Raw genomic sequence first — 25,133 nt, 5'->3', positions numbered from 1 at the left:
GCAGTCATCCCTCCATAATGCCAACTATCATAAACTTCAGAGCTAAGGGTGAACTATTCAAGAAATCTATGTTTGCTGATGATGTTTTCAAGAAAGTCACACCAGTGAACTGATGGAAATCACTTAAGCACTTGGATTCAGAGACTGGTGAAGTGATGATCTTACTTTTAATAGCAGTAGCTTCTTCTGCTGGTGTAGAAAGAATATTTTCTTCCTTTGGACTAATTCATTCCAAATTGTGAAATCGTTTGGGACCTGAAAAAGCAGGAAAGCTTGTTTTTTATTTTCCAGATTATGAACAAACAGGAAAATGAAGGTGAAGACGACTGAGTTAGCCAATATTTTAGCAGAAGCCAATATTTTAAGTTTCTCATGGTGACCTCGCTGACATGGTCGATTTAATTTTTGTTTTTTTTAAATATTGCATTTAACGATTTTAGTTAAAAACAGTTTTAAAAAAAACAAACCTGATTTTAAAAAACTTGAATGTGTAACTAAATTCAAAAATTCATTTGCTTGTTTTGTTAAAATATATGTTTGCTGTTGAAGAAAAAAATCAAGAATACATAAAGTTTGTTTGTTTGTGTTAGTTTAAATAAAACAATTTAAATGTCTGTCTGGTGGTGATCTCCTCCTAATACAGCATGGCAAGAAAATCCTCCAAATAATAATGATTAACCTGTTGAATTGGCAATAGTTCATCTCCCAATGACCTCATAAATATCTACTTCAATTACCGTCGGTAAATGAAATAACCAAACAATCATTCACTTTCTGATATACCTGTAAAACTAATCTGAAAAGTTTTCAAAATAAATCACTTAAAAAATGTCTAGTGTGTACCTTCTAAAAATAAAACCTACATCTATCTCTGAGTTGTGAAGAATCTGTATTAAGGTTATAACAACCAACAAGAATGCACTTTTATGTAGAAATCCATGATTAAATTGAGTCTTCCTGACGAGTGATTTAAATCAAATCCACCCCGAGTGTGATGCTTTTGGTGATGCTTCTCTACCAGCAAAAGCCTTAGTGTAGACACAGTTATACCAGCAAAAAACTGATTTTGTCGGTGTAGCTTATTTCACTCATCGTATCAGTATAGATGATATACCAGTATAAGCAATACACCAATATAACGCTGTCCTCGGGAGCCAAAAAAATCTTACCGCATTACAGGTGAAACCGCGTTATATCAAACTTGCTTTGATCCGCTGGAGCATGCAGCCCCGCCCCCCGGAGCACCGCTTTACTGCGTTATATCCGAATTCGTGTTATGTCGGGTTGCGTTTTATCGAAGTAGAGGTATACTAGCAAAAGTATTCATTTGCCAGTATAAGCTGCGTCTGCCCTGGGAGAGTTTGCTGGTGTAGCCGTGCCAGCCAAACTTTTCTGGTGTAACTCTGGCCTTTGTAACGAGAGCTTTGCCTGAGGTGGGCATGCAGGATTGGGTAGCGTTTTGTTTGACATGCTAGGTGTTGAAGGATGATCAAATAAATGTAGTTACTGGGAATGCTACAGAGTATTTTTACCTTGAAAACCTATCGTTAGAAGTGAGGGACCAGATCCCCAGCTGATGTAAGTGGTCATGGCTCCATTGACTTCAGAAGAGTGACACTGACTTACACTAGCTAAGGAGCCAGCCCAAAATAACCAACTGGGTAAAAATGGCTTCCAGTTTTTTGGTGGGAGGAGGATTTGCTGTGACATAGTTACTATGGCAGCTAGCCATATCTTCCTGTTGAGGCTCAGTAACCTGTAACCCCTCTTTCTCTCACCCTCTGTCTGCAGGATTTAATGCCATGGCTGCAGATGAAAGTGCTACGGAAAAGCAAGTAGGGGAACCAAAAATGACGGCAGATGGTGAAACCAATGGCTCCTGTGAGCTCAACGAAGCTGGTAGCCACCCAAACCCAACTAAAAACACTCAGGACAATACAAAAGTGAGCCAGCAGGACTCCAGTACTAAATTAAATAGGATAGCAGAGAATGGCATTTCGGAGAGAGACAGTGAGACCGGGAAGCAGAACCACATGAAAGCTAATGACTTCACACAGACTTCTGTAACAGGGAGCAATGGATATATTTTAACTAAGCAGATGGCACAGGAGCAGCCCCTAAGGACTACAGGCACCTTTGCTTCTCTCACTGGCCATGCTGCAAAAACCCTCCCAGGAGGAGCAAGCAAAGGGAGGACTCTGAGCGCCTTTTCTCAGATGCAGGCCACTATGCCAGCCAAGCTCGGGGAGGGGAGTAAGGACATGGATGCTAAAAAAGCCACCACCACCAACGCTGAAGTCAAGGTCCATAGAGCACGGAAGACCATGCCTAAACCCACACTTAGCCTGGTAATGTATATGCACTGCAGTGAGTTGCTCTGCTGCTAAATGACCTTGGGTTTTTTTTGGGGGGAGGGGGAGAGGGGCGCGTGGGGCATGGTAGCCCTGATCTAAGCCAACCGGTGTAATTTGGAAGTGTCCAGCCAGGTCACTGATCTCTTTCTCCTACAAAGAGGCCGGGGTGATAATATGGTTTATAACTCGCTGCTGCTGTTAGCTTCACACCTCCCGCTCCCAGTTTGTGTTTCTAAATGTGCAACTGATCAGTTACCTCCCCCAGCATATTTGTGTGAGCTCCGTAATTGCCTTTCAGCCTCAGCTGTGCTGCACTTTCAGCCCTTTTACTAAATCCACGGGGTTGCTTTGGAAACAGATTCCATATAAGGCCAACTGAAAAGAACATCATGCACAACCCCGATGGAAAACTCTGGGAACTTCCCACTGTCGATGTCTAGGTTTTCTTCTGTCGCACATCACTGAGAATCCCGGTACCTTTCTGTCCCTTTCTGCAGTTCTTATTTGTTATTTAAACCTATTCATTTATAAAATGTGCCCTTCTGAGTGACTCAGGGTACATGCCCACTACTTAATAAAACGCACAGTTCTGCCTTCTCTCAGATTTGGGGCATGGGGAACACCCACTTCCAAACAATCCCATCCTTTCCCCTTCGAGAACTGAGGTGGGTTTTGCTTTGTGCGTTAAACATTAGCAAACTCTGGCTCTATCAGATCAGCTAGGTGGGGAATGGTTTCCAGAACTGAGGCCTTTCCACTGAGAATGCTCTGCCACCAGCTCTTCGGCACTTCATGTCTAGGATCTCTTAGCTAAAGCATCCCAGCTGCCCTCCACTGCTGTAGCTGCTCATGGAGAAAGAGGCAAACTCTTCGATAGCCAGCACCCAAGTTAGAGAGAGTTTTATAAGCCAGGTTTAACATTTTGAATTGCACCCAGAAGCAATAGGAAGCCAGTGCAGCTGTTGAAGGACTGGTATAACGTGTTCCCTTTAGCTGCCAACATCTTATGCCTCAGACGCACCTTCCAAATGATCCTCAAGCAGAGACACAAGTGCTGTAACAGGGCAATAATCCAGTCTAGAGGTCACAAAGTTGTGGGTCCCTGTGGTGAGGTCGGATCAGAAAGAGAAGGCCCGAGGCACCTAGCCAGAGGTAGATGGGAAAAGGTTCTGTTAGTTACCCACACCATCTGTGACTCCGGAAGCAAGGGCACTTCAAGATAGTGCACTCTTGGACACACAACCTCACTAGGTGGGCAGAAACCACCTCTCCCAGACCCTACCCCAATTGCCTTTTGTCTTCTCTTGATTGCACTTCGGTGAGCTCCCTTTCACTCCTGTTCCCATTTCGGCTAGTGATGGGGGAATCGCTACTGCACGTCCAGGTCTGGTGAAAGCACAACATTGAACTGCGTCTTATCCAAATAAAGCACTACAGCCAAAACTGCTTTGCCATCTCCCAAGGTGGCCTCTCATATACTTGGATTAAGCAGGTCAGCAACACAAACCCTTGTAGAACCTCACATGGAGAGCGCGATCCCTTGGGGCAGAGGAACAGGAGGAGGCAATTTTTCTGTAAGAGATAAACATCAGGTGAGGAGAGATTACCTCACTGCTCTTGCCTCACTTTTATTTGACTGTAAATCAGAATAACTTGTACCTAAACCCACAAGGCTGCGGCGGGTTTGTTTTAGAAAGCTGGGGGTTTAACATTTGCAAGCAATTGCCTGGCTGAATTTACGTGCACAGTTACTGTGATTGCTTGTGCACATGGCTATTTGTGGTCATTTGCAATCGCAGTAACGGCACAAAAATTAGGCATGCAGTTGTGCACACAGGTTTTTTGAAATCACATCCTCAAGAACTCTCTCCATTTAGTTTTGGTCAAGAGAGAAGCAAAATACACAGTAAGACCAAGCCAATGGGTGTTGAATAATTGTCTGTCTGTGCTCAAGCCGTTGCATCTGACTTTGAGCACAGGGTCTTCCGTTTTTATCTGATCTAGTTTCTACAGACAACGAAACGTCTGCTCAATTCAGCATTCAGGATAGTTATTGACTTTCCCTCCAGTGGCTTTTGGCTGCATCCAGTTCTGTGTTGAGAAGCACAAAGTCCAGACTGGTTCTCATTTTTCAGTTTCTTGGTTATCTCTCTCTCTCTGTCTATATGACCTTCATCACCATAGTATCTCAGTGTCTTTTAAAGTATCAGACTCCACCATCACACCTGCCTTTTCCACTTGGTAAGTAAAGCAGCTAAGTTGCAGGTGGCACAGCCTTAGCAATAAGTCTTTACCCTTTGGAGATCAAGCAGCAGACAAGGGGGTGGAAGACTGCAGCTTCTACATTTTCATGTTTAGAGCATTGTTTTATTCCTGCTAGATCCTTGTGTTGCGTGCGCCAAGGATAGGAAAAAATTAGGATTCCTTAGTCCTCAAATTGTAGAATCTTTTCTCCTGGCCTCTGCAAGAATTGATTGGGAAGAGAGACTTGCTTCTTGGACTTCAGTCCCCCTCAAGCAAACTTGGCATCCCCTTTCTGTGTGAATTGGATGGTCTTTGGTAGAAACAGAACAGGTGGCGATTGGGTGCTTCTCCACCTGGAAGTCACTCTCAGAAGCAGAAAAGCAGCTAGGAACCAAAACACAGCCATAGATTTCATTGCTACAGGTCTATGGTGATTTTGTTTTAAAATACTGATATTTGTAAAGCATCAGCCCAACCGCTGTGTTGCACGCATGTCCTTGCATCTTTTACCCCACGTGAGAGTTTTTTTCTTTTCTGGTTTGTCCACCTACAGCTTCATCAGGCACATGAAAGGCTTTGCGAGAGGAGGAAATGGGCCAAAAGGAAGCTGGTTGTAGGTTTTAGGCTCAAATGCTTTCAGAACGCTTCTGTTGATCATATATTTTCTGGGTAAAGAACCCCATACTCTGCCCCACTAGCATGAAAATTTAAACCCCTTATCAAACTTAACTTCATTTTCACAACTCTAGAAGAGCCTAAGAACTTTGATAGTAAAACCCTCCTTGTGTTTTATCTATTGAAATACAAAAAGCAGTGTTGTCTGGTGGTTAGATCAGGGCATGGCGTCAGGAGACCTAGGTTCTTTTGCTAACACTGAGGCTGGGTCTACACTAAAAAATTAAGTTGACCCAGGTACATCACTCGGGTATGAAAAATCCACACCTGTGAGTGATGTACTTAAGTCGACCTATCTCCCAGTGTAGACAGGACTAGGTCGACGGAAGAGTTAGTACATGACCTCAGGCAAATGACTTTTCCTCCCCGTGCCTCAGTTTCCTTTTCCATAAAACAGGGATAATGGTGATGTAAATCCATTTAAGGTCCCCAGACAAAAGATGCTGTGTCATTACAAAATGTTGTTTGTCATATCAATGGTATGTTACAGCCTGATACCTAACTCCTTCTGTGCTCTCCTATGTAGTCCACATGTTCAGAGAGTCCTAGGGAGTTCTCGCGCTTGACTAACTAAGAATAGACAATTACAAATCACCAGCCAGTAAGCATCTAGGATGCATTTGCATTCTTCTGTTCTCTGCAAAACTAGAGCATTCAACTGTCAGAACGTGGGGGAATCCTGATTGAAGTGATTGTCTTTCAAATGAAACGTCCCATGAGAGCAGAAAGGATAGTCTCTCCTGAAGGAAAATGAACTGTACATAACCAAAAAATGTAGATAACCCAAACAGTTGTGAAAAAAAGAATGAGATATAATTACAAATGATCGTAAGGATTTGTCTAAACACAGAATTGCACCAGTTTAACGTCACTTAAGGGCTTGTTTACACTTGAAAATTAATGTGAAATAAGATAGGGTGTGAATTTAAAGTGCAATAGCTGTTGTTGAATAACTCCCTATCTGGGCACTCTCATTCTGCAACAAGAACGTCCACACATGGAGTTTTTCCGAATAGCTATTCTGCTTTAAGTTCACACTCTAAGTGAATTCCCATTACCTTTCAAGTATAGACAGTGAAGTCAACAACTCTGTGTAGATAAGCTCTAAATCCTTTTTTTAAACTGAAGTTAAACTGGTTCAATTTTGTGTGTGGACGCTCTTACACTGGTTTCAACATGCCTTGTATCTCTTTAACTTGCGTGGCAAGCTAAACCGATATAAGCCAAGTTTACACTGATATAAGGGTGTCCACACACATGGGTCAACTTTAATCTAAAATCACATCTTTGGGCTATGTGTACACTACAGACCTTACAGCGGAACAGCTGTACTGATGCAACTGCCCCGCAGGAAGCTCTCCATGTAGCTGCTCTGTGCTGGTGGGAGGAGCTCTTCTGCCGACATAGAGTGTGCACACTACCACGTATGCTGGCGAAACTTGTCACTCGAGGTGTTTTTTTTGCATCTCTGAGCGACATAAGTGATAGTGTAAGATATAGTCATAGCCTGGTAGGTGCAACTTTACATGTAGACGCAGTCTAAGAGTGCCAGTCAGAGTCTTAAGTACTGTGGCTTGTCTGCCATGGATAGTCAGCTTTGCAGTGTCCCCATCCGTACCGTTCCAGGTTAACATTCGTATGCTGGGTCACCACCAAAACCCTCTATGGCATGTTTGAATTTCAATGAAGAAAATGGTAATTCTCTGCCAACCCTAATGTAAATGTGTAGCTTCAATACTACAGTCCTTCATCTTTTTGGTGTAGTTTGTGATATATTTTACTGGCTTGATAGTTTGGGCTTGAATCTCATTTACACTTATGCCAATTATCAGAGGTTGATATGCAAGATGAGACCCTGACTATAAGGTCCAGAGGCATCACATTGGTTGGAATCTTGTGGCCCTTCCATGTCCCAGCATCTGGGGAAGGAAGGGAGATGGGCAGCTTACTGAGTGCTGCCTCTGGACCTGGCTGCTCTGGCTTTTTGGTGCTAAGCCCCTGGCTAGTTGGTTAGGTTTTCAAGCCCCTGGCTAATAGAGTGTTTGAGACAGAAGTGCCTGAAGTCTTATGTTTTACTGAAAAATGTGACAGGCAGCCCAGCCTGAAAGAGCTTATATGTGTAAGCTGGAGATGAGTATATTGGATGTCGAGGATAGATGTCAAGATCCTGCTGATGTGCTCTCTGAAACTGCCTTCTTGTTAAATGATTTGTGCTGCAGGATTTACCAGTGTATTGTCACTGACACAGTGATATGTTTTTGGTCTTGTTTTCTTTCCTTGCTAGTAATTTGGTTGGTAACGAAGGGCCTCTTAATTGTCTGGTTCTGGGCAGAATGCTGTGGGCCATGCTGGTCCAGGGCTTAATTAGTTGCTTTGCCTCTGGAAAAATGGAGGTACTCCATCTTTGTCATTTTTAATAACTCCCCCTACTGTTCTAAGGGAGCTGCATGCCAATAACACGCACCTAATCAATCCCATTAAAGCATTCAGCTATACAATGAATCTTTCATCTCACAAGTGTGCCCCTGTTCTGACATCAGCAGCTTTCTCATCTGCTCTCCTGAGGCGCAGAGAAAAGATCCTGTTCAGTCCTGCCTCCTCTGTGTCTAGATCTGGGCATCTTCTGAAACCCATGCTAGACATCAGCGTGTCTTCCTTTGGCTCCCTGACTGCCTCCACTGTGCCTTGCATGGGAGAATAAATCTGTAGCCTCTCATGTGAAGAGTAACTGATGCTCTATGGGAAAATGCATTATTTAGAACATTAACCTGTGGTTGGGTCCACGGACTACGTCAAAGGGGTCTGTCAAAGAGTTAGACTGAAAACTGACGGAAGAGAATTCAACTATATATGCAGACAACAGGTTTCCTCAGAAGTCTGCACCTCACCTCCATTCAAAATTTTTTAAGGGTCCACAAATGAAAAAAGGTTGAGAACTACTGCTTTAGAACATGTTCTTCTGTATTGCTTTGCGTGGTGTAACTCTGTTAACTTCCATGGATCTTGGTGCTACTCTGCACACTTCTTTCTCTTTGTGCGGTGTTAGGATGGCATGAAGGCTGCCCTAAGTTACGCCAGACAGTAATGGCCCTAAGAGACTGAATATCTGACACAGTGTGGGGATATTCTGACCACTTCTCTCTCTCTCTCTGAGGTATAAATGAGAGTAGAACCAGTCTTAGATTTTTTTTTTTTTAGCTCCTTTATAAAAATAACAAACAAAAAAAGAACCCCTGGGCCAAAACTCTTTCATGAGAACAATAAATAAAATTGCTGTGGATTCAATACACCTACATCATTACTGACTTACTCCAGCTCTGTATGTACTTGTCCTCTTATCCTGTGTAGTCAGGGGACAGAGTTCAAGGATTCAGCTATAGTCGGGGACTGGATGGATTCGTGCACTGGAAATGAGATATAGAGCTTTTAACCTCTAGGTGTTGCCAGTTTAATCCCATCAGAAGAGGTGTCAGCTGAATGTTGTTCTGCTCTCTGATGAACCTACAGGAAACAAGATGATTTTGGTCCAGGTTCCAGGGCTAAGGATCTGTAGCATTTAGAGTACACACAGTCAGCATTCATCTCCGTATTGGCATTCTCAGCAAATAAACCTACTACTGATTGGGCTGTGGAAGTTGCATATCCATTTCACTTCTTTGGAGGCAGCCACTCGATGTTAGGGTCAGGGCAAATTAGCTTATCCTATCCTGTGGATAAAAGGAGCACCTCAGACTCCAGGTTTATTTATCCTGAATCTTTCACCAGTGCCTCACTGAGGCCAGGTCTGCATTAGAGGCTTCTGCGGGCATAGTTGTGTTGGTTAGGGTTGTGATGAGTTGTGATCCCTGACCGGCATAGCTGTGCAGGCAGAAGCCTCTAGTGTATGTGCGCTTTGCCGTATAGCTAGTTTCCCTTGAGTATGTTTTTCCTCTGCTGATATGGCTGTGTCTGCCAGGAGCACTTGGCTGGGATAGTATACCAGTGTTCCTGTACTAGTAAAGTGACATGGCCTTAATCTCACATGCTCTCAGAATTCCAAAGGGGCAATTGGAAGAAAAATCCAATACATCTTCCACACGAAGGAGAGGAATTTGGACTTTCAGGAAATGAGGTAGATTTGTGTTAGGACTTGACGATGGCAAACTGGATGAAGGAATATTGGCTGGTAAATTACTCACCACCAGCTTTGTCCTTGTTCCCAGGCTAATATTTGAGAATACCTCTCTTCGTACTTTCCCAGCTTTGGATAGTATTAAACTGGATGTAACTTGTCAAGTCCTCTGCCTGGCTACCAGGATCTCAGAGCCCAGGTGGAAGCCCCCCCCCCCCCGACTGCCCCTCTTAAGTCGGTGCAGGGACTCCTGGTGAGGATGCGCATCACCGACAGAAGGAGGGTCATGTGGACCTGAGAAACCGCAGTAATTACTTAACTTAAATTTGTAGTGTAGACATGCCCTCAGATGCATTCAAGGAGGTGGGTCCTTCCAGAACAGGGGTGAGGCACATTGTTGCAGATACTATGGTAGCCTTGCTCTTTTTACCTGCTCTGCCTGTTCTGCAATAGAAGCCCTCCCTTTCTGTGCTGTTAGCCTGATGCGTTTCTCCCCAATAGTAAATTCACTTTAGCTAAGTGTGTAGGGTTTATTTTAAAATTTTCACTAAGATGTCCCTGCTCCTAGCCATAGCTCTGAGCTGAAGTATCTATTCTTCTTCGAGTGCTTGCTCATATTGATTTCAATTAGGTGTGCGCGTGCTGCGTGCATGTTCGTCGGAAGACTTTTTTTACCCTAGCAACACTCGGTGGGTCGGCTGGGTGCCCCCTGGAGTGGCACCGCTATGGCACTGGATATATACCCCAGCCGACCCAGCCACCCCTCAGTTCCTTCTTACCGCCCGTGTCCGTCATTGGAACAGTGGAGTGCGCCTTAGCTGACCTCCACTTTCCTAGATACTCGTAGTTCTCTCGTTCATTATTGTGTAGATAGTTGTAAACTTTTTATATAGTTATACTTAGTTTATCTGTTTATAGCATAGTTAGTGTAATATAGTTAAGAGGGGTTCGGGGATTAGCCCCTTCCCTGCACCCGGTGCTGGGGCCCATGCCTGTTTCACCGGGTTTCAAACCGTGTTCGGCCTGTCGCAAGCTGCTGCTGACAGGAGATCCACACGACTCCTGTCTGAAGTGCCTCAGGGAATCACACCTGACAGCTAAGTGTCATATTTGCAAGGCTTTCAAGCCACGAACAAAAAAGGAGCGGGACTTCAGACTTAAACAGCTCCTCATGGAGGCGGTTCTCATCCCTCCGCCTTCGGCACCAAGCGCTGGTCAATCGGCGGGCAGAAGCGCCTCCTCGGCACGGGACCTTGCCAGTACTGCCAAGGCCTCTCAGCACTGGCTGTTGCCGGCACCGAAGTCGGCTCCACGCCGCTCCCTATCCCCGAGGTTGAGAAAGACTAAGACTCCTGCTCCTTCTGTGCCGCCTGCACCGCAGCCAGAGAGCTCGTCTAAGTTGGATCGCCCGGCGCCGACACCCGCCGCGGCACCGACAACGTCGGCACCGTCGATTCTGGTCCCATAAGGGCCATCAAGTCCGGCGCCTGTTAGCTCCCCGGCACGAGCCGCGGTAGAGCTTACTATCCCATCCACGCCAGAGACGTTCTCAACAGCGAGGGATCTGATTGCCATGACAGAGTCGACGCTGCCTCTACCCCCGGCACTGCCAGTGCTGGTAATACAGTGTATAGGCAAGCCGACCTTGATAAGACCACCTTCTGTCAGCACAGCAGACCGGCACCGTTCACAATCACAGTCCCGCAGACGTTCTAGGCCCCTCAAAACCACCAGCGGGACCAAAATCCAACTTTAGAAGGTGCGCCCGAGGACAGCGTACCAGTTACAGGCCAGGATCCTTTTCCTCCCTTTGCCAACCATCTCTCCTACTTCCTCCTGGCGTGGTCCCAGTTAACCTCAGATCTCTGGGTCCTACGCACGGTGGAATATGGATACCACCTCCAATTTGTTTCAACCCCACCATCCCACCCTCCAACCCCGTCCCTCTTCAGGGACCCCTCTCACGAGCAATTCCTCTTGCAAGAGGTGTGGACGCTCCTCACCATGGGAGCAATAGAGGAGGTACCGATGGACGAAAAGGGCAAGGGGTTTTACTCCCGTTATTTCCTAATCTCCAAGTCAAAGGGAGGTCTCAGACCTATCCTAGACTTGCGAGGACTCAACCAGTTTATGATAAAGTTGAAGTTCTGCATGGTATCCCGTCCTTGGATCCTGAAGACTGATATGTTGCCCTCAATATGAAGGACGCGTACTTTCACATCGCCATTTTTTCTCCTCACAGGAGGTACCTTCGCTTCGTAGCCAACCGTCAGCACTTCCGGTTTATGGTCCTACCCTTTGGCCTTTCTGTGGCCCCAAGGGTATTTACAAAATGTATCACCGTAGTCGCTGTGTATCTCTGCCGATGTCGGATACACGTTTTTCCGTATCTGGACGATTGGCTTATCCGAGGAGACTCCGAGACACAAGTCACCCAGCATGTGGGCATCATCAAGGACCTTTTCACACGTCTATGCCTGATGATCAATATGGAGAAATCCACTCTGGTTTCCACGCAGAGGTTAGACTTCATAGGAGCTACCCTGGACTCCAATCTAGCCAAGGCCTACTTATAACAGCTGCGGTTTCAGGCAATGGCAACAATTATCCAAGGTCTACAGAATTTCCCGACGACCTTGGCTCGCACTTGTCTCGGTCTTCTAGTTCACATGGCTGCCTGCACGTTCGTGACCAAATACGCCAGACTCCGCCTCCGTCCTCTCCAAACTTGGCTCAACTCGGTATACTGCCCGGGCAGGGACCCAATAGACATGATAGTCGCCATTCCCCCGAGCACTCTAGGCTCCCTAGACTGGTGGCTGACTCCCTCCCTGGTGTGTGCAGGGCTGCCGTTCCATCCGTCCCAACCCTCAATGTCCCTGACGACAGATGCATCATCTCTCAGATAGCCAACTCAATTACCCTGCCACTCCACCCAGACCTCATAACTCAGGACCACGGCAGTCTTCACCACCCAGACCTGCAGGCCCTTCACCTCACGGCGTGGCTGTTGCGTTGCTAAACCAGTCAGAGTTGCGTTGCTCTGCCTCAGTACAACAAGTACTCCTGGGTAGCAGGAAGCCTTCCACTTGGTTAACGTATCTGGCCAAGTGGAAACGTTTCTCTTGCTGGTGCGGAACGCAGAATGTTACTCCCACTGAGGTCTCGATCCCTACCATCTTGGACTACCTCTGGTCTCTTAAGCAGCAGGGCCTGGCGGTATCTTCATTGAGGGTGCACTTGGCGGCCATCTCTACCTTCCACCCAGGGGAGAGTGGCAGCTCCGTGTTCTCACACCCTATAGTTACTAGATTTCTGAAGGGCCTGGAACGCCTATACCCCCAAGTACACCGCCTCGCCCCAACATGGGACCTCAACCTGGTTCTAACCAGACTTATGTCTGCCCCATTTGAGCCTTTGGCAACATGCTCGTTGCTATACCTGTCTTGGAAGACAGCTTTTCTCATAGCCATTACATTGGCCAGACGAGTTTCCAAGCTTCGTGCTCTCACAGTGAACCCACTGTATACTGTATTTCACACGGACAAGGTGCAGTTGCTACCACACCCGGCATTCCTTCCTAAGGTGGTTTTGGCCTTTCATGTTAACCAGGACATCTTTCTCCCGGTCTTCTTCCCAAAGCCGCACTCATCACGATGGGAGCAACAATTGCACTCCCTGGACTTCCGTAGAGCGCTCGCATTTTATATCGAGCGGACAAAACCATTTCGTAAAATGCCCAGGCTCTTCGTTGCAGTGACGGACAGAATGAAGGGTCTCCCTATCTCATCCCAGAGAATTTCATCTTGGGTGATGGCGTGCATCCGTACTTGTTATGATTTGGCTCATGTTCCCTCGAACCACCTCACCTCACATTCTACCAGGGCCCAGGCTTCGTGTACTGCCTTTCTGGCTCGTGTACCTATCCAGGAGATATGTCGTGCAGCTACCTGGTTTTCGGTCCACACCTTCGCTTCACATTATGCTCTGGTTCAACAGTCCAGAGATGATGCAGCCTTTGGCTCAGCAGTTTTGCATTCTGCAACATCTCACTCTGACCCCACCGCCTAGGTAAGGCTTGGGAATCACCTAATTGGAATCGATAGGAGCAATCACTTGAAGCAGAAAAGACTGTTACTTACCTTTGTAACTGTTGTTCTTCGAGATGTGTTGCTCATATCCATTCCAAACCCACCCTCCTTCCCCACTGTCGGAGTAGCCAGCAAGAAGGAACTGAGGGGTGGCTGGGTCGGCAGGGGTATATATCCGGTGCCATAGTGGCGCCACTCCAGGGGGCCCACAGCTGACTCACCGAGTGTTGCTAGGGTAGAAAGTCTTCCAACGAACATGCACGTGGCGCGCACACACCTAATTGGAATGGATATGAGCAACACATCTCGAAGAACAAGTTACAAAGGTGAGTAACCGTCTTTTCCTTTGTGTTAAAAAAGCAAGGAAGGGAACTTTACCTAGCTCAGAGCCTGGGGTAGTGACTTCTGCAATTACAGCTGACAACACTGCATTGTATGTGACACCGTTCTGCTGCAGCAGCGCAGGGCCTGCAAGGAAGAAGAAGAGCGTGTGTCAGAAGAAACAGGAGAACCTTCTCCCAGAAGATTCCCATTTGAGAGATGCACGTGAGCAGGAGAGAAGGTCTGAATAGTGCAGACACTTGCAACTCATCTGTTTTGGCAGAGCAATTCTGGGCAAGTGCAGGGTGGCAGTTGCATGCCAGAGCATTGGCCTGGCAGTGAAGGGTGCAATTAAATAGGGTTGCTTGAGCCGGCTCTGGAACTGCTAGATCAGACTATAAGGACATTTTAGGTTGACTGTCAGAAGCTCCATGACAAGATGAGCTGGGCTGTGAAAGTATCCTCTGGAAACATTTTATGAGTGGACAGGGCGGAGCACAAGAAACTGCTGTAGGGTACAATTCCACACTGGTTTCCAGGGATTGGACCAGAGGAACTAATAGAATTTATAGCAGTTAGAAATGGAAAAGCTTTAAGTGTAATTGTCCATAGAAAATGTATAATGATCTTTCAGAAAGCACAGCGTTTCATAGCGGGAATGCCTTATTTCTTCTGCCTTACTCTTCTCCATCGTCTGGCTGAGTTTGGGGAAGGGAGAGAAATTTGATCATGCTTTCAGATCTTTGCTGATCCTTGTTAACCAAATCTCTCATATCCAGGATTGTCTTCACTGGAGCTGCTAAAATCTTCTATCCAGTTAGGCCTCCCAAGAGAGAACCAGTAGCATTGCTCCATTTAAATACTTTCTGTCGCTTAGTATTGAGATGTGTGTCTCCAGATAGTAGGTTCAGGGAGTTCCCTACCCACTGGAGTTCCAGTAATTCTAATCTTACAAGACCGAATTCAATTTGCATATTATTTTGCAGGATTGACATTAAAAGTTGCTATTTGCCAACAGCTACCATGCAGCGGTATCTGAGATGCCTTACTGACTTCTCTACTGTAATTACAGGAAAACAAAGCAAATAGCGTATTTCTTTTTAATTCGTTCTTTGTGTTGGTCCTGGCAAACTCTTGCCTCCATTCTTCTGTGATCTAGTTGACAATTCTCAATGTTTTCAGTCCATCCATCCAGATGAAGATGCATCTGACTGCAGCCCAATGCAAGGTCATACATTTAGGGACAAAGAATATAGGCTATAGGATGGGAGACTGTATTCTGGAAAACAGTGATTCTTCAAAGGATTTAGGAGTCAAGGTAGATAACAACTAACTGATCCAAGCTTTCAGTGTGATGCTGTGGCTAGTAAGGTTTACATCCTTGGATGTATAAACGGGGAATATCAAGCAGACGTATATGGCATGACTGAGACTAATATTGGAAGACTTGTGTTCTGGTATTCACATTTTTAAAAGGATGTAGAAAAATTGGAAATGACCACTCACAAGAGTGATTTGAGGTCTAGAAAATTAGCTTCTTATGTTTAATTTAATTTATCCATATAATTTATCAGAGAGGACATGAAGAGGTGACTCGATCATGCTCTGTACATATCTACACCAGGAGAAGATTTCTGGTGATGGAGTGTTGTTTAATCCAGTAGAGAGAGGCTAGATTTCTTAACAGTGAGGGTCATGAACCATTGGTACAATTTACCAAGGAACGTGGTAGCTTCTTCATCACTCGGAGTCTCTAAATCAAGACTGGCTAGCTTTCGAAAAGATGTGCTGTAACTCAACCAGCAGTTCTGGGCTTGATACAGGAATCTAGGTGAAATTCGGTGGCCTGTTTCATGCAGGTCGGACTTGATGATCATAATGATCCCTTTTGGCCTTGAAATCTGTGACCAGTTTCCTGCCAGCAATGCTCCCTTGGCAGATTAGAGGAGTCCGTCATTTCTCCCTTTTTTCTCAAGACCATGTTACTTGAAAGCAGCATCTGAGGATGGGTCCCTGATCCTAGAGTGATAGGGGCTTTAAAAAGTCTTCCTTGTCTGGCTTACTTTTTCTGTTTAGCTCTCGGTCCAGAGCTCCTGTACCAGAAGCCTCCCTATCCCAAACGGAGCAGCACTGAAACATCCCAAAGCTTGTGATCTTGCAACAATGCTTTAGGATTTCTGTAGCACCTTTCATCAAAGAACCTTGGGCTTCACAACCTCATAACCCGCTTCCCCCCTGAGGCCCATTTGGTATCTAACCCCCTTGACGGCTGGCTTAGCAGAGGCACAGAGAAGTTTGAATGGGCCAGTATTGAGCAGAGCAAAGCCAGCGTAAAATACCACTGCATCAGAATGGTCACATTCTATACTCACTCTGTTCCGGTGTAAATGAGGGCCCAAGGAGCAGGGCAACAGGGAATCAGGCCCTAGGAATACTGGCTCTCAATCTCTGCAGTAGCCACTAGACAAGCTTAATCCAGGCCTTTGTTTTGCATCTCCGTGCCATGCAAAACAATTAAACGCCTTCTTTCCTCCATTCCAGGTTGTTTATTAGATAGCATTCGTGGACCAGAACCTCATTGTGCTAGATGCTGTAAAACCACAGAGCAATCCTCTTCCAGTGTTACATGCAGTGTGGTAAACCATAGTAGACTGCTTCTCTGGAAGACTGTGTTGCCTCTGCGCATCCGCCCTCTCACATACGGACCTCATTACAGATGTGTGTCAGGGAGCAGGCAGCTGTTGCATTAACTCCTCTCCTCCAGGGGTGACCAAAGGCCTGCGTAAATAGCATCTGCTGCTTTCCTTTCTTTACACATGCTTTGGATCAGTCTCTCTCCGCTAGACACCTACAAAGGGAGCCGGACTCACTGGAGGAGTAGTGGGCTGCCAGAGTGCTGCGGGGATTAGGCAAAGAACTGTTCGGTGGAGGAGATCGGATAAATGACTGGGTCTGTGTGCTTCTGCTTTGAATGTAGACCCCCCTCTTCAGATGGGTTTGAGGGGAAGGAGAGTGGGTGCATGCACGCGCTTTTTCCTTTTGAATGTAACTAGTAACCTTTGACCCGGATGCAGAGGCTCATTTTAATCTCTGTTTTCCAGCATGCAAGTAAAGACCCCAAAGAAGCAAGAGACACCAGAGAACAAAAAGAATCCAAGGAGGAAGGCAACAAAAACGTCTTGGAGTTCGGCAAGCCCCCACCGTTGCCCCCTTTCCCAGGCATTCATCAGTCACTACCTCAGAACCAGAGCTATGTGGCCACCACAAAATCTCAGACAGGTAAAAAGGACAGAGCCAAATAATAATAATAATAATAATACAAAAATCCCCTTTCGTTGTGCTTGGGAAGAGACACTGTCAGGCTGGCGGGGGCTAAAAGTTGCTCTGCTGTGGCCTTGTCTCCACTGTCTTTTGCCCCTAGAGTTCCCCTCTTTTGCTAGCCCCAGTGGAAGTCCCATTGTGGATCAGACCCGGGCAGTTGTCATTGTATTAACCACTGTGTTGCTGTGACCTGCTCAGAGGTGTGTGTGTTAAAACGCTAGCTCCCTGCCTTTGCTAGCACAAGTGAAACAACAGTGATGGGGAATTTGGGGGGCGGAGGAGGGAGGCTAGCATAGACACCGCCTGTACCTTTGGGCCCCACCTGCATTACAAATACGTATTTAATCAAAAATATGACCAAATATCACTTATTCTGGGCAAGGTAGGCAGAAAAAAACTATTGTATGTTAAAAGCATGTTAGAGAGCCATGGTTTTTCCCTAGTTCGATATGGAGGAGGCGATCCTTGCCCCTTTATGCGCCAGCGCCTTTAAGAGAAACATAAGGGCTTGAGCAGAGTAAATGAGGTCCTAAAAGCAGTGTATCCCCCTGGAGAGATTTTCCTCCAGTGCAGGCATTGCAGACGAAAGCAGTAGAGCTGCCCTCCCAGGACCCGTTTGGAACCCCAGCGTAAGGAGCGCGTTGGGGGCAGGAATGCAGTCCACAACACTAGAGATTCTGGGCAGGGCTGCAGCCCATCAGGTGTCTGAGTTATTCTGGGGGCCTCCCCGGTCACCTGGGGAACCCCAGTGTTGGGAGGACATAAAGGTAGCTTAAAGCTGCTTTAGCGCCTCTTCCCAGGGCTACAAGTTCTGTGCTCTGCTCCCTAGAGGTACAGCACTGAACTCGCCACCTAGGCTGAGACATGGTTCTCTTACATAGTTGTACCATATGTTTTTATGCCTGCACTTGGGAGAATAAACCATGTTATAACATGACTTGGCCGTAGTGTGTTGATTTTGAAAGGGTAAGTGGGGCCTAAGAAGACTAAATTAAACCAAGCTGGAAAATAGTATTTGATAGTGACCTGTTTAGAGCCAGAATGTGCTCTGTTGCTCCCAGTATTAAACTCAATTGATTTGGTTGATTTCAATGGGGTTACTCCCCATTTACACCAGTGTTTGAGAGCAGGATCTGGCCCAGAGTGCTTATCTAGTTGTCTTCTCAGTTTTACATTTAGGGTGAAGATTTTCAGGTGCTCCCAAGTCACTTTTGGTGCCCAAGTCCCATTGACTTTTGCAACGACTTGTGCTTCTAAATCACTTTGATGCTTTTGAAAATCTCATCCTTATTCTTCTTCTACAGCTGCCAGTTTGTACCACTTGCAGATTTGTGGAACTTACTGTCGTTATAGGGGTATGTCATGGCTCAGGTCAGAGTGAAGTTTCAGGGCCTGATCCCAAAGAACCAAAGCACCTAAGATAGACAATTAGACAGCACTCCTTTGACACCCCAAATTCCCATTGACTCCTCTTGGGGTTTGGACTGAGCAAGACTGGCAGGACTTGTAAGGATAATGCTGTTTGCCTCCTACACCACGGACCATGTGCTAGCCTGCAGCCTTTGGACAGCTCAGGGCGTAGTCCTGCAGTCCTTGTTGAAGCTGTCTCCCCATCCAAGGGAATTCTGTGTAACTAACATGGGGAGGACTCTGCTGGCTGTAGTGTTTATGGAGGGATGCAATAGAAGCCAGGTGGAGTTTTAGAAGGGGAGAGATCAAGAGTTTGAGAATGGAATGGGTGAGTGAAAATCCCCAGTGTAAACTAGTATCTTGAACCTCGGTGTTCAGATATTGACAGTCTGTTGTAGCTTTGGTGTTCTGCTTCAGTGAGAATGTAGAGGGCAGAGCACCTGTGCCTTCCATCACAATCTCCCACTTCCCTTGGGTGCTGAAGGCAGTCATGGGCAGACATTTCATTTACTCACTTACACTCTAGGGTGAAGCTGTTTACAATAGGCAAATTTGTAGCCCTTCAGTTGTCACATGGGGTATTGATGCACTGAAGGCTTTCTTTGGGATTGCTGTAGCTGCTAGTACACAATTTCATAGGATTCTGATGGTAGTTTACTACTGGTTTCTGCTTATTGTGAAGTGTAGCTTTGTGATAACAATAACTTGTATTAACACATCTCTTTTAAAGAGAAGCCTCTTTAACATCCTTTAAGTGAAATTTTTAAAATAAAATGAGATGCAAGGGAATGTTCTAAAAGAACTGAGAGTTCACAACTAGAGAGCAATAATGTTGACTCCCAAGATAGCCATTCCCTGGGCTTACATTATTCTTCAAAGAGCCGGAACCAAATCTGCATGTGACATGTATTCTCTGTGAGGCACTGAGGTGTGATCTCTGATTTGTCTAGAGGGATGAAGGGAGGCTAACAAAATTAAGGGTTGAATAGAGGCGTTTAAGGAAGAGAACTGAAACTTTGGTGCAAGGTTTAAAGTGAAGTTAAATAACAGCCATCTCCGTATTCAATATCTCTGCTCCCTGTGTGTTCTCAAGTTGTTCTTGATCACTTTCCTGGTTAAAACATATGTTATTACACCTGTAGGCTCTGAGAGCGAGCTGGAGTCTCTTCTGCCTCCTGCATCATCAGCAGAACTGCCCGCTGAGTTCTGAGGGGGAGACTCTGTATTACTGTTGGTGATGTAAAGAGCAGAAAGAATTGGGAGCGAGGCAGGGGAATGTCAGAACGTAGGTCGAGTTTGCTGCTTTGACGGAAACACATGTGTGCATGCACACAAACTCTTTTGGTTGACCTGTAAATGGAGCAGTGGGTTCCAGAAGCCCTTATGTTTGTTCTCTGTGTTGCTTTTCTGCCCGTAATCTCATTTTTAAAGCACTCGAATGGCATCTCTTCTGCTTTCCACGCTTTCTCCTTCCCATCCTGAATCTGCTTTGCGTTTTATTCCCCCCCGCCAGCTGCTGCAGTATCCCGGAAGAAAAAGCGGAGAATGGGAACCTATAGCCTGGTTCCCAAGAAAAAGACCAAAGTGTTAAAACAGAGAACGATGATTGAGATGTTTAAGAGTATAACTCATTCCACTGCAGGTGCCAAGGTAAGGGCTGAGCCAGACCTGCTACTTACTTGCTTGTTGGGGGAATAAAGTGTTTGACTCTTTCATCCATGTGTATTTTGCACTGGGAGACCAGCTCCATGTGCAGACTTGCAACTATGGCAGCTCATTGGAGATCTGTAATTCATTCTTTACAGCTGCATTCTCACTGTAACCATTTCCTACCCTTCTTTAAGGCTGGTGGTTGGGAACATTCTGCAAATGGGCAGTTACAGGGAGTCTTCTCAGGTGCCGTGTGTCAAGAGACCTTGAACAACTGAAAACAACCCCTTTCTGATTTTTTTTGTTGCTTCCCCTTTCTCTGTGATTTTCTTGGAACCGGGGATTTCTCAAGGCGACGTTGACAAATGTTTCTGCCTTGGAGCCCTCAGGAGAGTCATCCCTCGTGTTAGTGCTTGAGGTTGCAAGAGGAAAAAGGCAGGTGATTTTAAAAGGTGGGATTCGGAGTTGGCCTAACTGTGCTCCCACTGCAGTTCATACAAGGGGAGTTTCACCATTAAATTCAGTGAGAGCTGAAAATCCCAATCTGGGTGTTAGAACTTTTTTCCTTTTAGAGGAACCCTCCCTAGGTCCTTGAGATGACACAGTGGAACTGTCCCTTTGTGAAATAAATTAGATGCTTTCAGTTAACTGGTCAATCTTTACTCATGATCACTCCTAGTAAGCATCAGGGCTGATCAGTGACCCTGCCATTAACACTCTGTACTGCCACAAGAGCCCAGCATTACTCCCGTTGGCATCTCGTCCTCCAGGTTGATGGGGCTAAGTTCCTTGTGGCAAAATCTCTATCCAGATCCATTAGAGCCATACTGGGTTCTGAGGAAAAGCTCATCTTGTACTCAATCCACAGCAGGTGTCCTGGTTCAAAGATGATGATGTGAATCTGTGGTTAGATGCAATGGGCCAGTAGCGTGAGTTGCTGTGGCCTTCCTGGTTTATGTACTTGGGTATGTTTCAGGGTGAAAAGGACCTAATTGACATCAGCCCTCACATGAATGGGGAGAGTATAGAGGTGGACTCTGAAGAGGAAGACTCTGACGACCTGGAAGAGGAAGACGAACATGGAGCTGAACAGTCCTCTGCATTTCCCGCAGAGGACAACAGGACCTCTAAGGAGGGCTCATCTGATGCCGACAATGCCAGAAAGGTATTTGGATGCCTTTTGAGTGACTGTGAAAGAGTTGAAAAGGGATTTTTGTACATGGGGACAGGGCAGAGAAAGAGAGGAACCAAAGTTCACAGCATGACGTGAGGACGTTTCTAGGACTTAGCACTTGAGGTGTCAGAGAACAGGGCTATGGAAGCAAAGGCCCCTGGTGACCTGCTACTTCTCCTTGCCTGCTGTAGGAATTTTGAAATTGGGGCATTGTCATACAGGATTGTTTAGTCTCATAGCCTGTTTCGGGACAGTGACCAGAACCAGCGGCTTGAGGGATATAAGCAGAAACCCCATGGTAGACAGTCATAAAATTAACTTATCAAAGAGCAAGTTTCTTCCTAATCCTCTTCAGTTATAGGCTGTTTTGTATCCTGAAGCATGAGGGTTTATATTTGAAGCAGTAAAAACCAGATGCACCGAACATCGCCATATCTGTTCATATCACCGCTCCTGAGTGGCTGGATCTTTATATATTAGTAGGAGCCAAACAGATGGCGAAGACATGAAGCTGACCCTGCTTCTGGGAAGCCAAAAAGGTTATGATCCTCACGCTGGGTAGCAAAGTTTTTCCTTGTGCTAGAAGTGGAGCTTCCAATCCTGCCCCAGTACATGTGCCCCTGCTGTGAGTTAACAGACAAGGGGTTCTCTGTTTGGGAAGTGAGTTCTGTTAGTTCACTTTCTGGCTAGAGCATGGATGGTGCTTGGTGACAGAAACCTTGTAGTTGCATGATGAGGAAGGTGCTTTGGTTTGAAATAGCTGAGATGGCCGGCTCTTTCTCTTCTTGGGGGGATGCTGACTACAGATGGAAGATGGTGAATCTGAGGAGGAACAAGAGTCTGGAGAATCTGGGGAGGAGGAGGAAGATGGAGATGAATCTGACTTGGTAAGCCAGGCTGTGAGATGTTTCTTTTCAATCTTTGCCCTGTACGCTGTGCCTGAGAGAGAGAGAGAGAGAAGCACCATGATTCCCTGCCACGATAATGGAATCACTGTCTGAAACTCAATGGAACTACTCAGACGGGTGCCATATTTTCCATAATGTCCATGATTTGCAATAGAACCAGTTGCCTTCTGATGCTCACTAATGAGCTTTTGTTTGTTCGCTGTTTTCAGCAAGGTGCTGACTAGTTTCTTCTTACGTTTTAATGTTAATGGAAATATTTGATGGTTCCTCTTAAGTTCTTCCTTAGATACAGACCCGGCAGTTGTAATGAGTCTATAACAATTTTTTTTTATAAGCTGAAACTGAACCCTCCTTTTCAGAACACTGTTGGGTTCATTCATTAAGCCATGGTCCAGACCTCCCTGGGCCCTGTGAGCTGCAGAACACATCAAAGAAGAGGGATTTAGGCTTATAAACAACACACAGAGTCACCTGCCTCAAGCAAAATGGGGAGATAATTGCACTTTTTTTTCAGTGTCAGAATGTTTGCGCTTTTTAGGTGCCCACCTTGAGATGTCTCACGGGAACTTGGTTTTCATACAGTGCCTCCACCCCCTCTGAAAATCAGGCCCCCTTTTAAGGCATCCAGGATCACTAGCCACTTATGCATCCAGCAAAGCGGGTATTCACCCACAAAAAGCTCATGCTCCAATACGTCTGTTAGTCTATAAGGTGCCACAGGATTCTTTGCCGCTTTTACAGATCCAGACTAACATGGCGACCCCTCTGATACTAATCAGTTATGAAAATCTTTAGCCTCAGTCGTTTTTCAATTATTTGCATAGTCAGTTTGTCTGGCTGAGCAGAAGGTTGAAGGTGGAAGAAATTGCAACAAGTATCATTTCTGTTAAGTTGGGGAGGGAAAGGAAGGTCAGATCCTGGTCAGTAGTAATGCTCCCTGGCATTGGCTTGTTTCTGGCTTCCAGAATAGCTTTTCCTGGGCAGTTCCTTGATGTATCTCATTATCCCTTCTGGGACATTTTCCGGGTTGAATATTGATCTGTAAAGCTCTTTGTGGTTTGGATTCTGGCTGTCTGAGTGACCACTGCTCTCCCAGTGAGCCATTAGGGAAGAATGAGCAGCAGAAGCATTTGACTGAGAGTCCCTATAGTTAAACATCTGGAGCACAGTGTAGTCAGCAGAGAGCCCTTGGCTCTGTACTGTTCTCCTCTCATTGGTCAATAGGAGTCTGAACCTGCCCTGGGGAGCAAGAACTCAGTATCTGATATTTTCCGAGTGATTCCGGTGCAAGGGTAGAGAGTGGTAACAGAGTGTTTTGAGGAGGAAGACAGTGTAGATCTGCAACCTCTTCCTTGACTGAAGTGGGAGTTGGGTTGAGCTGTTAATGAGATGTCAACTTAAATTTGATCACGGACTTAGAGGCTTAGATTTTCAAGGCTGCCTGAGGGATTTGGATGCTTTGACCACCAAGCCTGGAGTATGTTGTATAAGCAAATTACATACATTAAGCAGTAAGTCACCCTGGATTTGTAGACATCACTGTTGAGGCTGGCCTCCAGAGAGCTGGATGCTCTCTCTCTCTGTGGTGAGTGTGATTAGGCTGTGTGTATACCCAGTACCTTGCCCTAGAAAAGCACGTTGAAAGTGAAGTGTGCACTGTTTTAATGATGGAAAATGTGCCTGCGCATGTGTGTCTAGTAAGCTCTAGACATTTCTTAGTACCACTTTGATTTCAAACCCTGATTCTCAGTTACACTAACCGCCCTGACATCACTCGGGTAGTATAAGTGGCGTTAACATGGGTGGAAATGAGTATTGGGCCACTGGTCCGGGCGTGCTTTGTGTGCAAATGGTCTTTCTGGTTATTCAGAGCTCTGAGTCCAGCATCAAGAAGAAACTGCTGAAGAGGAAAGGAAAGACGGACAGCCCATGGCTGAAACCCACCCGGAAGAGGAGGAGGAGGAATAAAAAGAAACAAGCCAGCGTGTTAGGTAATCGGTTGCGTTTGTCTGCTAACTGTACAGAAACAGGCCTTCCAGGTGAAGACAAAGAATGGTGGCCTCTACTCCCAGTTGATTTGTTGCCTTGCCTTTGTAGATGTTAAGGATGATAAGTGGGAGGAGGGAAGGGCTTGAGTGGAAAATGATTACAGGGTAAGAAGTTGCCTCTGTTACCTTGGAATGCATCTCAGGATTTGCCATAGGAACTTACACCAGCATCCTTGTCTTCACCAGCTTTGAAAAAGTCACTTAGGGCCAGTTTACACTTGAACTTCAGCTACGTTAGGGGCCCCAGGTACAAAAGAGCTGTCCCCAATGCATTTTACTGTGCTGTTTTACACCACCAGCACCCCCAAACCACCCACAAAACCTGAACTGTTTGAGATTTTGAAAAGGTTCAAGGGCACAAGGGAGCAATATAGAACCATGGTGTAACCAGGGTCATCGACGCAGCTACTGTTGCAGATAGACGCTATTATTCAGTATTTGTCTTTTTGTAGCGCCTAGGTGCCCCAGTCATAGGCCAGGACCCCAGCGTGATAGGTGCTGTACAAACGCAGAACTAAACAATCTCTGCCCCCATGAATTTCCCGCACGTGAATCCTCTATACTTCAGAACACTGATGCCCAGCAGCCAGTGATTGTGTGTGCAGCGCTTATGGGCACTTCTCCCTTCAGAAAGGAATCAGTAGGTTTTTCAGGTGACATGGCAGATTTGGGAATAACCCCCAGTCTTTGTTCTTCCTCCAAGAGAGCAGAAGAGCCAACAAGCGGAAAGGCTGCATCAGTTTGGGTAGAAGGCAGTGGGGACAGGTTGGCTGCTGCTCCTTAGGTGAACGTTTCCCAGTTAGTCATGGGATTGTTCTCTTGCCTG

General features: G+C 46.0%; 1 protein-coding gene across 13 annotated transcripts in view; it reads left to right on the top strand.

Annotated features, from left to right (window-relative positions):
- The window catches only part of EHMT1 (euchromatic histone lysine methyltransferase 1), a 172,543-nt gene that overhangs the window by 97,178 nt on the left and 50,232 nt on the right, over nucleotides 1-25,133 (top strand). For all 13 annotated transcript variants that reach the window (XM_050926301.1, XM_050926299.1, XM_050926308.1 and 10 more), the window contains 6 exons: nucleotides 1,792-2,348; nucleotides 16,898-17,075; nucleotides 20,041-20,177; nucleotides 21,154-21,342; nucleotides 22,158-22,238; nucleotides 24,130-24,250. In XM_050926301.1, coding sequence (XP_050782258.1) covers nucleotides 1,792-2,348; nucleotides 16,898-17,075; nucleotides 20,041-20,177; nucleotides 21,154-21,342; nucleotides 22,158-22,238; nucleotides 24,130-24,250 — 1,263 coding nt within the window. The remainder of the gene's footprint in view (nucleotides 1-1,791; nucleotides 2,349-16,897; nucleotides 17,076-20,040; nucleotides 20,178-21,153; nucleotides 21,343-22,157; nucleotides 22,239-24,129; nucleotides 24,251-25,133) is intronic.

This window comes from Gopherus flavomarginatus, chromosome 17, assembly GCF_025201925.1.
Source record: "Gopherus flavomarginatus isolate rGopFla2 chromosome 17, rGopFla2.mat.asm, whole genome shotgun sequence".
Taxonomy (NCBI): Eukaryota; Metazoa; Chordata; order Testudines; family Testudinidae; genus Gopherus; species Gopherus flavomarginatus.
Note: the sequence above shows the minus strand (reverse complement) of the source record. Positions and strands in the feature narration are given on the sequence as shown.